Here is a 13,728-nt window from a genome sequence, read left to right as displayed (position 1 = left end):
AGATGCTCCCTGACCCTGCTTTGGACACACAGAGTCTTGAAAAAAACAAAGCCAGGGGCTTGTTTTTAATCGCCGTTTCCAGGTGGTACACGGATGAGCCAGGCTCTGGGAACATAATTGAAATAAAGTACAAAAATCCCCCCCTGGAGCCAGGGGTGACCAAGCCACAGCTGGGCACGGCTAGACTTTTCCTTTGGTTTGACGCCCCTGGGTGCCCAGCAGGGCCCCCCCATCCTCTGCCCATCCCCAGGGGTGGCCCCAGGGTGGCCCCAGCTGGCACATGGAGCACCACGCCCCTCTCCCCTGGCAGGCTGGGCATCACAGAGGCATGGGCTTTTTTGGGGGTGAAATAGAGGGATGCTGGGGGCAAGAGCATGGGAAAGGCACTGAGGGCAGGCTGCCCCATGGCAGGAGTGAAGGGGCACAGACTGGTGAGGTGTGACCTGGGAGAGGGTGATATGTTTCGATACATCCTATAAAAATAGAGTTATTTTAAATGGCACAGAAACGAATTCCCTGACAAACACACAAAGGGGCATGAGGGAGACTGGCATGGGCAGAGACAGGGCACATGCCAAGTGACTGGGTGACAGTGCCAGCAGGGATGAGAGGGAGGGGACAAGTCAGCCCGCCCCCTGCCCAAGGTGACCCTGGCTGAAGCCAGCGCCGCTAATCCCCAAGAGCTAAGAGGATCAGCAGAAACCAGTTCCGGGCGGCCCCAAGGCCAGGACTCACCACCCACCTGACCCCACATCTCACGGGCACCCCTCACTGTGGGCACCAGTACACCCTCACCCCAAGATCTCATGGCTGGGGAGGGGGCAGCGCCTGTGGTCTCCCCTGCCCCTTCACAGTGGCAGCAGTTTGCAGAGCTGGGGAAGAGCAGTGCCCCCACCCAGCCCCACAGCTCCCAAAATCACAGGAGCTGGAGGCCCCTTCAGCCCTCCAAGCAGGGGCAAGGGCAGACAGCATCTCAGATTTCGGTGGCTGTTATCTCCTCAAAGGGCGGGTCAGGTGGATCACAGGGTTCGGGCAGGGGGTCCTCGCCCTGAAGCTGGAGATGCTGGAGCCGCTGCTCGAGCCGCCGGTTGCGCCGGTACATCTGGATGTAGCTGTACTGCAGCTGCTTCTGGTAGCGGATGACCCGCTCCTTCTCACCCTGCCACGTGCCACGTTCCTGCTCGAAGGCATCTCGCTGCTCCTGCCCACGCCGCCGCTCCAAGGCCACCTCCGCACGCAGCCGCTCCAGCTGCCGCCTCAGGCCCAAGCTGCCCCGGGGCTCCTCGCTGGCTGGGGGGCATCCTTCACCAGCTGGGGGACATCCTTCACCAGCGCCTGGTGGGCAGCGCCCGCGGGCAGCTTCCCGCAGCCCCACCACCTCCTGCTCGAGCCGTCCGGCTTTGGCACGGAAGAGGTCAGCCTCGCTCTTGCGGCGCTGCAGTTCATTGGCACAGACCTCCAGCTCCAGTGCCTTGAGGCGGGCGGCCTCCTGCAGCCCCTGCACCCGCCGCTCGCCCGCCTGCAGCTGCGCCCGTGCCTCCCGCAGCTGAGCCCGCAGCCCCAGCAGCTCGGTGCCCCGCTGCGCCAGCTCCGCCTGTGCCTCCTTCAGCTGCTGCTTCAGCAGAGAGATCTCCCCCGACTTCTGGCACACCTGTGGGGACGATGGAGTTCAGGTGCTGCCAGGACCCTCCAGCCAGGGCCTGCGCCCCCTGACGTGCCTGGCGCTGCTGGGTGACTCACCTCCCACTTGGTCTCCTCCAGCCGGGGTGCCAGCTCAGTGCGCTCCCGCTGGAAGGAGGCACAGCGACGCTCCAGCAGTTCACGCTCCTGCAGCAGCTGGGTCAAGTCCTCTTGCAGCTGCTTCTTCTCCTGCTGCAGCTGCAGCACCTGGAGCTGCAGGACCTGCTGCCCCCGATGTGCTGCGTGGGCCGCCTGCCGTGCCTGGGCCGCACAGCGCTGCCGCAGCCCCTCTAGCTCCTGCTCACACCGACGCTGCTTCTCCTCAAACACCTGGGCCAGGTGATGAACAGGTGTCGGGAGGACAGCACAGCACCCTTGCACTTCACCTGCCATCTCCAAGATCAGCATCACAGGGAGAGGGCAACATGTCTCCCCCAAAATGGAGGAAGGGTACAGGAAGAGTGTGATGTGGTGGTACACACCTCCTTGTGCTCCCCTATCCTTCTGCATGATGGGCCCCCCCATGTTAGCACCCCCAGAGTTTATAGGGCTCCTCCAACTCCATCACAAGCAGGGAGAAGCCACAGGTCCCAGGCTCATTCAAAAAAGGGCACCCCAAGATAAGGCACTCCAGTCTGTACAACTGGTCCCATGGGCCATACAAGGCTCCTCCACTGGTGGGAAAAACCCACATACCCAGACCCACAGGAAAAAGTGCCCCCCTTCAAGGGTCTGTAACAGGTCCCTACTCCCAAACCAGGGGATATGTCAACACCTGTCTCCAGGGAGGGAAACAGGCACAGGACATGTGGACATACCTGGCAGATGGCCACCTCATTTTCATCCAGGCTGTCACGCAGAAGCCGCAGCTCGGCCTCTCTCTCCCGCAGCTTGTCCTCCAGCTCCCGCACCAGCATGGCCTCCTCGCCAGGCAGTGGGGAGCGCCCACAGGAGCCGCTCTCTGAGGAGGGCCGACCCCGGCCACTCAGCGAGCCTGTGCTCTTGCTGGAGGATGAGCGCCCGCTGTCCGAGTTGGAGGGGCGGCAGCCCCCCGGAGGGTCGAGGGGGCCATGAGGGGTAGTCGGCAGGGCACCCACCTCTGGGTGCTGGCTGCAACCCGTGCTGTAGGTGGGCAAGCTGGAGAGGGAGTTGCGCCCCGAGTCCGAGAGGGTGCTGGCACGGCAGCTCAGAGAGCCAGGCTTCTCAGCACCCAGCAAATGGGTGAGGCTCACCTGGCTCTCTGAGAGCCCCAGGCGCGTGCCTGGCTGGGCATTCCGAAGCTTGGATACCACTGGCTTGAAGGCCATGGGGCGGATCAGGGTCTTCTCCACATTCTGCCAGGAAAAGAAGGGAGAGTGAGGGGTTGGGGAAGAAGCCCCATTAGCCCCAAGAAGGGCTGCCTAGGAAGGTTACGGTGGGTGCCCCCAGCTCTGATGCCTTCACGCCCCAAAGGAGACAGAGGCCAGTCACCACTCACTTCATCACCTTTCCATGGGTTTTCAGGTGAGCTCCCCAAACACTCTTGGCATGGTGGAGGGGACATTAAAAGCATAGGGACTGCCATTCCCCAGGGACACCAGAAGTGTGGCCATATGACCCCATTTCACACATCTGAGCCAACAGTCCCAGAGTGGCAGAGGGTGTAAAGTCACACACCCACTCACCCTTCTGCTGCCTCCCCCTACCTCTTCCAGCTTGCCAGAGACAGGTACAAGCTTGGGGGGCGGCCCCCGAAGATGATCACTTGGTGCTTGGTCATCACGGAGATCATCTGAGTCACTACAGGGGCTGGTAGGAGAGGAGGCATCAAGCCAATCACCACAGAAGCCCCCATTGGCGTAGGAGTGGGTGACGCCGGGCACAGACACACGGGGCTCCTCAGGGGTGGCCCGGAGTAGCCCCTCCTGTTTGCAGAAGGAGGCCGCGGAGGGGCCCCCATCACTTGCGCAGTCGTGGCGAGGCCGGGCGGGCAGGAGGCTGCCCACGCTGCCCATGGCGCCAGGGGGTGAGCAGGCGGCAGCGCGGAGCTGTGTGGCCCCCTCAGCAACGGCCTCAAGGGGCACTGGCAGTGTCTGCACGATGGCCATGGCGGGGGGGCCCCCCGCGGGCAGGGGCACGTGGGTAGCCTGCAGGCAAGGGAGACAGGGCATCAGAGGCATGGGCACTGACAACAGTGCCCCACCACCCACCCAGGTGGGCACGGGGGCATCCCCAGCCCCCAGTCACTATCCCCAGTCTTACAGGTGAAGGTTGTCCCAAGGGCAGAAGGAGAATCAGTTGAGGGGAGTGGTACTAGCAACCCTCAAGTTGGCCTCAGCACCCCAATGGACTAGCCAGGGGCTGCCAGGGGCTGTGGGATGCTGGTGGCACCGTAGGGCAGTGGCGATGCAGCCCTGCCTCATGCCATGCCCTGGTGTGACCCTGCCACGGGAAGCGTGCCAGGACTAGAGGCGAATCCCGAGAGGCCTGCAGAGAGCTGGCTTACAGGCAGCCTGCCCGTCTGTCTGCCCCATGGGCACCTACCAGTGCAGCCTCACAGAGCAGGGGACAGCTCCCCACACCAGGGTCAGCCACCTCCTCTGCCCCACAGCCCCCACCTCTCAGCAATGACCCTACAGAGCCTGCTTTCCAATTCAAACCATCCTCAGTGGGGCACAGGTTTCCCTGGAGAGGGCCACCAAAGGAGAAGCTGCCAGGTGGGCATAGGGCTCCTTCCCGGCCCCAACACACGGGGGCTTGTTCCCGCCCCCTCCAGCTGGGGGGGCTCTGCCGGTCTCCGCTGTGACTCCCCCTGCCCCAACCCACGCCATACGCCCGCGTGACGGGAGCCGGCCGACGGGCCGGATCCATCCCCTGCTGCCTCATCGCATCTCGCACATGGCTGCGGCTGGCACAGGGCGCGGGCGGGGGGGGGGGCGCTGCCCGCACGGTCTCGCCCGCCGAGCTGTCACCTGAAATCAATCCTCCTGCCAGCGCCCGGGGAGGGGCGAGCAGGGCAGAGATGCCGGCGAGCCAACCCCTCCCGCCACCGTCACCCCCACCGGCACGTGCCATCCCCAGGCACCGCGACCTCGCACCGCGCTCGTGACACCCTTGGGCGGGCAGGTGGGTGACCCCCGCCTCGACAGCTCCGCTCACCTCGCCAGCCGCTGCCCATCCGTCCGGTCCTCTCGGGCCCCCGCACCGAGAACACGGCTCCGCCGGCCCCTGAAGCGGGAAGGAGGAAGAGGAGGGGGTCAGGGGGCTGAAAGACAGCAGGGTCCCCCGTGCTCCCCGCTGCCCCCTCCCCCCCCATGTCCCCTAGCCGGCAGGGCCAAGGCAGGTGGTGCCAGCGTGGCACTGAGGGTGGCAGGAGAGCCCGGCGGCGGGTGCACTGCTCTGGCACCCAGGGTGGGCTGCGGTCACGCCAGGAAGTGTGGTGGGGACAAGAGCCCGCCACTGGGGACCTGCTGCTGCCAGAGGAACAGGAATCAGGGATCGGGAACACCAAAGGCACATCTAATGCGCACCCCCACCCCCACGCCCAGCCAGACAAGGCACAATACCCCACCCCAGCGAAACTCCCCCAGGATGCGCGGGTCAAGGGGACGGACAGCCCTGGGGACACTGGGTCTCTGCACAGCCTGGAGGGGACACGGTCACTGCTGGAGCCCCGCTAGGCAGGCGGTCGGAACAGACTCCATCTTCTCCCTCCCCCCAGCCCCCCGGCCTGCCGAGAGGGTCCCACCGCCGCCCGCGGAGAGAGAGAGTGCCCAGCCCGGCCTCCAGCCACCCAGTAAAACCAGTCACCAACTGGGATGGCGTCACCTCCAGACACTCGGGCCGGAGCACAGCGTTGCCGGATCCCACCCTTCCGACCCCGAAATGGCAAGGGAACACTCGGTCCCTGCTCGGCCAGACCCCCACCCTGAGCTGCCGTGGGAATTCCGGGCCCCGGGAGACCCCCGTGCCTCGACGGCATCACAGGGCCACCCCAGGGCAGGGGGAATCAGGGTCAGCCCCCTGACCCCTCCCCAGCACATGTGGGACAGACACCATCCACGCCCGGCTGTGCCCCTCTCCAGGCCCCTGGCACCCTGAGGTCCCCTCGATGATGCTGCCCCCCTTGCCCGCCCAACTCACCCCCCGCCTCCCACCCCCCTTCGCTGCCCCACTGAGCCCCAGAGCGCCGAGCCCGTCCCACGGTGCTTCCACCCATCCCAACCCCACAGCACTCTGAATTGCCCCATGGCGCCCGGGGGCCCCACTGCCCTACAGCTCCCCCACGATGCCCTAAACCACCCCCAAAGTTACCCATGACACCCCTAAAATGCTTCACGGCGCTTCTGGGCTTCTGATGCACCACAGCGCCCCTAAAGTACTCCTAAACCACCCCTAAAGTGTTTCAAAACACCCCCAAAGTGCCCCACGGCGCGCCTAGGCCTGCACTGTCCCACAGCTCGCCCCTGAAGCACCCCTAAAGTGCGCCGCGACCCCCTCAACTACCCCATTGAGCCCCTGAGCCTCTGTATTGGCAGGACCGTCCCGAACTGCCCCTGAAACATCCCCAAAGCACCGCACGGAGCTCCAGGGCCGCCGCTGCTCCCCCCAGCCCCCGGACCCCCCAAATCGGCCCCGGGGGGCCCGGCCCCATAACACCCCAAGCACCAGCAGCTCCCGCCGAAGCACCCTGCCACTCAACTCCCTGGAGCGCCCCCGCATCCCGCCGGCCCCGCGGGACCCCCGGGCGCCCCGGGCCCGGCCCCCGCACTCACCGCGGCCCCGCCGCCGCCGCCTCCCGCGCCGCGCCGCGCCCCGGCCCCGCCCCGGCCCCGCCCCCTCACGGCCACGCCCCCGCGGCTCCGCCCCCGACGGGGCCACGCCCCCGTGGGCAGGGGCCGGGACACGGGGGCACGGGGGGTGCGTGGGGCACGCTCGCCCCGTACATTCCCGGTCACGTCCGTTCTGGGGGATACCCGGAGCTCATCCCCTTCTCTTCCCCAGCTAAGTCCCCCATCTCAGGGCTCTGCACCTCCAAATTATCCCCGGGCCTCTGGGGTGGAAAACCCTCTCTTGGTTATGCCCCCTCCGCAATTATTTGGTGATCCCAGCACTCTGCTAAGGGGCCTGGGGGCCTCTGTCCCGCTTGACATCACACTTTCCCTCCCCATGACTGGTTATAGCTATTGCCATCCTCCAGCCTTTTGTGGAGACCCAAACTGGGGACAAAAGGAGAATAAAATAAACCCTCAAGAGACCACCCGCCCACCAAGATCCCCCCACAGGCTCAGCTTCTTCACCCTCTCTGAGGACCATGGAGGGATATGTGGGAGACGGGGCCCTGGGCTATCCCACTGCCTTACTTCCACTCTAGACCCCCATGACAGCACTTCACCTGAACTAGACTGGGTCAAATGGAAGCCAGTGAGATGGAGGGGACCCTTGGGCCGAGTGGGGAGACCCATAGCCCCCACCCACACCACCATGTGAACCCTGATCCAGCTCCACTCCCCCCTGCCTTACCTCTGCTTCCCCAGGACAGTCCTTTGCCACCACCCCCATCCTGCCTGTGGGTGCTCACACCTGCACTGACAGCACCCAAGGGTGCTCTCCAGGCAAGCTGGTGCACCCCGGAAACCTGGGGCTGGGTGTGTACCACCTGCCTGCTCTGGGCCCTCATTATGGCTCAGGTTAAAACTATTCCCAGCATGGAGGTTCGTAATAATCCAGTGTGCCACGGCTGGGGCAGGATGCTCAGTGCAGCAGGGACATCATCAGGGGGCCACCTCCTCCCTGGCCAGGGCACCCTCCCCAGATCCAGGGTAATCCAGTCACAGAGACAGAAAAGGCACTCATAATTATGCTTTAATAAAACTAGAAAGAGGAAAAAAAATCAAAGGGATTAGACCAAGATCCAGCCATGGACACTCCCTACCATGGCAAGGACTAGTCAGGTCACAGTATTTGCTGCCCGCAGCCCTGAGGGCAGACCCCCCAAACCCAGCAGAGCAAGGCAGGACTGTTTCCCACATGGTTTTATTGCTGGTGATGCCCCCCCAGAGAAAGGGGCTTGGGAGACCCTGAGCGAAGTGGGGCAGGTCAGGCACCAGCTGAGCAGCTGGAACCTGCAAGTTCCACATAACACCTACTCCCAACCCTGGAGCATGAGCTACCCACCATCTCCCACACTTTCCTTCACCATCTTTCCTTTGTTGGCTCCATTCCACACAGGATTGAGCCCACAGACCTCATTCCTGAGAGGAGGCGTTTCTACTACATCCCTCTGCATAGTTGCCCCCCCCACAATTCCTCCCATTTAGTGACAGCTCATGATTTCAGCTTCATTTTAGACACAATTTAACAACCTACCCCAGGTCTAGGTTCACCCAAGTCCCAGACCTGCAGATCATCCTCACTGCCATCCAGCTTATTCTGCCTCCGCTCCCCCCATGCTGCCTGCACTCAGCACCAACACAGAGCAGCCAGTGTTTGTCAAAGCACCTTCCCCAGACACTCTTCGCTAGGATGAGACCACTCTCCTCTCACGGTGGTGCCCCATCTCAGAGACACTGTGCTGATGGTCAAGAGGTTTGTTCATGCAGGAGAAAGGGTCACAGGTGCGTGCCAGATGTTCCCAGGGAAGAGGAGCTGGCATATTCCAGCCTTAGGCTGCCAGAACTAGTCTGTTCCTCCAGACAAACTGAGGAAGAGACCTGCTGGACTCATGGCTTCTTGGAGGCTCCTGAGCCTCCCTCCACGATTTTGTTGGCTGAAATCTCCTTCTCCTCCTTCACCTTCTTCAGCCTGACCTTGCTTTTGGAAGATGAGAAGGACAGCGAGGCCTTGCTGAACTCCAGTGGGAAGATACCCACGTCCCCGTCAAAGCGGTTCTTGGACACCTGCAGGTAGCGCTTCCCTGGCCCTGTCACCAGCTTACGGTCCTGCAGGATGAGCACGTTGTCAGCCTCCTGGCTAGCCTGGGGAGAGGAAAACATCTCCAGGAGGGTGCCAAGAATGCTGCCAGAGTGACAGACCACAAAGATGCTCACAAACACTTGCCCAGCTCCTTTAAACGCTTTTACAGGGCACCCCCGGCCACAGCAACTCCAGGATTTCCTCCACACCAACCCCCTGTGTTCCTCTGGGACATTCAGTGACCCACCAGGCACATCCTGCACCACAGCCCACCCTGGAGAAATGGAATCAAGGGAGGGCTGTGCACAGACAGCACCTCCTGCCCACTACTGCAGGGTTGGTCAGCATCACGGAAGAGGCCAGAGTACTCAAACAGCCCATCCCTGCACCCTCCCTCTTTAATTATCTCCTACTACATTCCACTCACAGTCAGTATTAATTAACTGCACCTAAAGCCCCAACAGAGCTTTAGCTGACAATAGGTATGCTCTCTGCCTTCATCAGGACTCTGGAGACATCCCACACCTTTTGAGTCCCCAGTGATGATCCAGGGTGCTGATGGCAGCTGAGGATGACTGCCCAACACATACCATCCCCTTCCTGGGAATACACTGTGCCCAAGGGACAGGAAAGGCCACCCTGGCCCAGCTCACCTTGGCAGAGCCGAAGATAGAGGCTGTCTGCAGCTCCTTCTCATCGTCCTCCTTGCGAGGATGGATGATCAGGGTGATGTGGCATGTGTTGTCTGTGGCAAACTTGCGGAAGGCACCAACGATGTAGTCCTGGGCAGCGAGCCTGCCACAGCAGCAAGAACGAGGTCAGGGGCTGGCATTGCTCGGTGGCAGGGGGCAGTGAGGTGCTGATCCCCACAGCAGAAACCAGGAATGTGAGGCAAACAAGCCCACACGGGAAGAGGGATGTGGTATGTCTGGTAACCTGCTCACCCCTTCCCACCTCTTCCTCCCTAGGGCACTGGTTGCCCTTTAGTGAAACACGGTGGCCAGAGAGAAGGTGACACCCTGTGTCGGTCCCCAGCCCCTGGCGTAACACCTCACAGGGACAGCTCCAGCAGTGAGGGTGGCAGAGAAAGGAAGGGTCACACTGGAGAAGGGCTACCTGTCCGCAGAGATGTGCTCGTGTCCCATCATGAACTGGAGATTGTCAACGACCACGTGGGTGATGTCATACATGTAGACTGCATGCTGCATGGTGTCAATCACTGTCCTGAGCAGAAGAGACCTGGATCAGCCCCAGCGATTAGAGGAGGTAGGGATGGAAATTCTGACCCAGGCAAAAGGATGCAGAGAAAGAGCTGGGAGGTACCAGGCTGGGTCCTGATGGGACTTGGGCACATCCCACCTCTGCATCTCCCCCACTGTACAGCAGGTGCAGGCCCATCCCCGAAGTAAAGGTAGCTGGGATCAGAAGGACCCAGCTGCTGCCCACACAGTCTCTGCCTATGGCCCTGCAAAGCTCCTAGCCCACTGGGATCCTCAGGGCATATAGGGACGGGTGCAGGTGCCACAGTGCCTGATGAACAAAAGGAGTTGGACGTGCCTGTCCTCCCTCTTCAGCAAACAACAGCACTGCAGGTAAGCAGGGTGTGAGGGGACATATCCTGCCATGAGCACATGCTGGTTCAGAGCAGCCACCTAGAACAGGGTCAAGTCCCCTCCTTCAGCCCCACCCGAGACAGGCTGTGAGAGTATCCATGAAAGGAAGAACACAGGTGGTTGGCCGCACAGTCCCCACACACCACCCCTGGGACTTGAACAGCCCCAATGTGCCTCCTGCCAGCCCCAAATCTGTGACTCACTGCGGGGGGAAGAGCCTCAGCTCCCCAAGGCCCTGCAGCACATGTCATGAGGGGTAAATGCCACTGGGAATGGAGGTGCAGGACCATACTTGATGTTCTGCTGGCCATGGAAGGTCATGAAGTAGAGCGGGAGCTCCTCGAAGCGATCAGCCCACTCATCGTACAGTTCTAGCTGGTCCTCCAGGCGCCGGCCAGCAAACTGTGTCAGCATGATTTTGGCCAGGCGGACATTGTTGATCTCAAAGCTGCCCCACAGCGTGCACACACCCTGCATGCACAGGTCCAGTGCATACTCGCTGATAAATGTGGTCTTCCCACTGCCCGTTGGGCCTGGTACAAGGACAACAACAGGAGAATTATCTGGGGGAGATGATCTAACCCATCCTGACTGTTGGTGTTGGGGGTTTGTTTAGTGGTGGAAGCACCAGGGAGTGGGGTAAGAAAAGCCCATCAGCAGCACTCACACCACAAACAAATTCTCGTGCCACACTACACACCTGGGTGCTTGGGCATGGTGTCCCACAGTTATGCATCCCCACAGGTCACTGTGAAGGGCTGGGCAGCCAGTGGGGTGAGCACAGGGAGGGCTCAGGGTAGCAGGTGGGAGCAGGGGTAAGGAAGAGCCCAGGACTTCCTACACTGCCCCAGGCAGGGAGCCCTTCACCACATTGGCATGCACGGTCCCACCGAACTGAGGAATGCACTCCAGCCTCTCACACACCCGAAAGACAGGCTCAGCGAAAGCCTTGAGCAGAAACAGCCCTGCAAGGCTCATGAAGCACCACCCCCAGGAGGGTGAAGCCACCAAAGACCCCTGTGCTCACCATGTCCACCAGTCTTTATGCCCATTACCTGTGAAGATGGTGAGCTCCCCTCTGCGGTGCCCTTTAAGGAGCTTGTTGAGCTCGGGGAAACGTGTCCACTTGACCCCAGACACCTGCTCGGTGTTGACCAGCTCACCGAACACCTCCTCACGCAGCTGCCGGAAGGAGACGATGGATTTGTGGCTGGCAAGCAGGGCAGAACGCAGGATTTTGGTGACGTTCAGGCCCTGGTTCAGAGCTTCCAAAGGCCGGGGCTGCAGGTTGCCAGGGCGCACCAGAGAGCAGCGCTTGAGGCTCAGCTTGCGAGCAAAGCGCTTGGCAGCTTCCCAGGAGCGCAAGTCTTCGCCGAGCCAAAGCGTGATGCGCTTGAACTGCTCCAGGTAGGGGAGAAGGGTGGGAGGCAGGTAGCTGGTTCCTCGTGGCAGGGCCAGGCTGGCCACTCCTGCAGCTTGGTGCAGGGCCAGGGCATCCAGCTCCCACCCAGTTAAGACCAGCTCCGTGTCCCGGCGGCCAATCAGGGGCAGCCCAAAAAGATTGCGATAGGAATCGAAGCGGGGTAGAGTCTCTTCCACGTAGGTTATCGTGCCCCCATTTTTCTCCACTCTCACAAGCTTCAGGCCCTTCAGGGTCGCATCTTGAGGGCTGAACCAGGGGAAGACGAGAGACCTGGCAGTCCTCAGATAACGCACGCCGAAGCGTTTCAAGGTGGCATTTGTCACCTGGGAGATACCAAACAAAGCCTTCGTCTCCTTGGTCTCCTTCTCATCCAGCAGCTCCCAGAGCGGCAGAGCCCGTTCCCAGATGCAGCGGGCATCCTCGCGAGCCTGTCGCATTTCCTCCTCCATCTCCTCCGACCTGGCAGGGGGAATGGGGGAAATGCCACGGAGCCGCATTTCCACGTTAGCCTGGAAGTCCTGCCAGGTGCCCTCGGCCAGGGTGGCTGTGCACAGGAAGCTGCCCGTGGTCTTGTCAATGAAAAGCGTGAACGGGCCATTGGCGGACAGCGGCTGGTCACCGCGGTCGCCGACGAAGAGGCTGGGGGTGTGCAGGCAGCTGTACCCGTCGTGGAAGGGGATGTCCTGCGCCCGCAGGTACTGCCGGATCTCGGTGATGGAGACGGAGGGCGCGGCCCCGTCGGGGGAGGGCAGCACGTCCTTCTTGTAGCGCCGCTGGCCGAGGCGGCCCGGCGCCCCGGGGCTCAGCGAGGCGCCCTTGCTCCTGGCCCCCCCGCACAGCAGCGGCAGGAGCCGGCTGGCGGCTCTGCCGGGCCGCAGGGGCACCAGCGCCATCCCGAGCGCCCCGGCACCCGCCCGCCCCGCCGCCGCTCCGCATGGGCGGCTGCCCCGCGGCCCCCGGCCCCGCAGAGCCGCTCAGGGCGCAGCCCCCACGTGGGTCCGCACGGACACCGCCATGGCCGGGCCCGCTGCCGGCGCGTCACTTCCCGGCGGGGTCGGGGCTGCCCCCTCCCGCCGGTTCCGGCTCCGGGTGAGCGCGGAGCCATGACGGGCCGCGGGTCGCCCAGCCGGTTCCTCACCGCCGTGCTGCGCAACGGCGTGGGCCGGTACGTGCGGCAGCTCCAGCGCCTGCAGCTCCTCTTCAGCCCCACCGCGGCCGACGCCCGCGGCGCCAGGTACCGCCGGAGGCACCACCCGACTGCCGGGGATGGGGCGGGGGGAGCCCGGTGACCCCTTAACTGGGCCACGGGTCTGCGCCTGGGCCTGTCAGCGTGGGGAAGGGACAGTGCTGCTGCCGCTGATCACCCGGCAGCGGCGGGGTGGGACCCCCAACCCGGGAGACGGGGCAGGAGCTGGAAGGCGGCACCGGGGGCATCACCCCAGAATGTGCGCCGTGACCCCTCCCGTGGGCCCGGCGCGGGCGGACGGTGACCCTAGTCCGGCGGCTGTGGCCATTCGTCCCTTCTCTGGCCCGGCTGGGGCTGAGGGTCCCCTCTGGCCCCCAGGCAGTTCGTGGAGGAGGCGGCACAGGACTTCGCCCGGCAGCACCCCGATGTCGTCCTCTACGTGAGCCCCCGCGCGGGCCCGGGCCCGGCCCCGGTGCTGCGGGCCGAGTACTGTGAGTGCCGGGGGATTTGGGGAGGGCAGGGGGACGCGGCTCTCCCGGCCCTGCCGCGGCTCTGCGCTGTCTCTGCGCGGTGCAGATGGTGCCGGGGCAGCTGCTGTGGGATGGGGGAGCGGGAGCTGCCCCCCGGAGGCTGCAGAGCGGGGGGATCCCGGCCTGACCCCCTCGCTCTGCTGCAGTGAACGGGACGGTGCGGGAGGAGCTCATTGCCAGCAAGACGAGCGAGGAGATCGTGCAGCTGGCCACCAAGCTGGCCAACCAGTCCGGCCTGGACATCATCCGAATCCGCAAGCCCTTCCACACTGACAACCCCAGTATCCAGGGCCAGTGGCACCCCCTCACCAACAAACCCTCCATCCTCACCATCCAGGGCCCTCGCCTGCAGCACCAATAAAGCCTCCTCCACTCCCACGTCTCTGCATCCATTTCTCCAGC

General features: G+C 63.2%; 3 protein-coding genes across 3 annotated transcripts; 1 reads left to right on the top strand and 2 right to left on the bottom strand.

Annotated features, from left to right (window-relative positions):
* Positions 1-39: 39 nt before the first annotated feature.
* Positions 40-4,887, bottom strand: LZTS2 (leucine zipper tumor suppressor 2). The gene is made up of 5 exons (XM_066323679.1): positions 4,819-4,887; positions 3,366-3,806; positions 2,499-3,014; positions 1,741-2,010; positions 40-1,651 (listed from the first exon to the last, which is right to left on the bottom strand). The coding sequence occupies exons 2-5, from the start codon at positions 3,765-3,767 to the stop codon at positions 974-976; spliced, it is 1,866 nt and encodes a 621-aa protein (XP_066179776.1). The 5' UTR covers positions 3,768-3,806; positions 4,819-4,887; the 3' UTR covers positions 40-973.
* A 2,619-nt stretch (positions 4,888-7,506) lies between these two features.
* TWNK (twinkle mtDNA helicase) lies at positions 7,507-12,544 on the bottom strand. Its single transcript, XM_066323676.1, has 5 exons — positions 11,243-12,544; positions 10,480-10,720; positions 9,691-9,798; positions 9,228-9,369; positions 7,507-8,636 (listed from the first exon to the last, which is right to left on the bottom strand). The coding sequence occupies exons 1-5, from the start codon at positions 12,501-12,503 to the stop codon at positions 8,382-8,384; spliced, it is 2,007 nt and encodes a 668-aa protein (XP_066179773.1). The 5' UTR covers positions 12,504-12,544; the 3' UTR covers positions 7,507-8,381.
* On the top strand, positions 12,530-13,704 carry MRPL43 (mitochondrial ribosomal protein L43). The gene is given in 4 exon segments (XM_066323677.1): positions 12,530-12,684; positions 12,686-12,844; positions 13,175-13,287; positions 13,473-13,704. Coding segments are annotated over 4 exon segments (627 nt in total). The 5' UTR covers positions 12,530-12,544; the 3' UTR covers positions 13,688-13,704.
* The last annotated feature ends 24 nt before the right edge of the window (positions 13,705-13,728 follow it).

The sequence above is a fragment of the Sylvia atricapilla genome, chromosome 8 (genome assembly GCF_009819655.1).
Source record: "Sylvia atricapilla isolate bSylAtr1 chromosome 8, bSylAtr1.pri, whole genome shotgun sequence".
NCBI lineage: Eukaryota > Metazoa > Chordata > Aves > Passeriformes > Sylviidae > Sylvia > Sylvia atricapilla.
The sequence above is the reverse complement of the archived record's forward strand: the minus strand, read 5'-3'. Positions and strand labels throughout refer to the sequence as shown.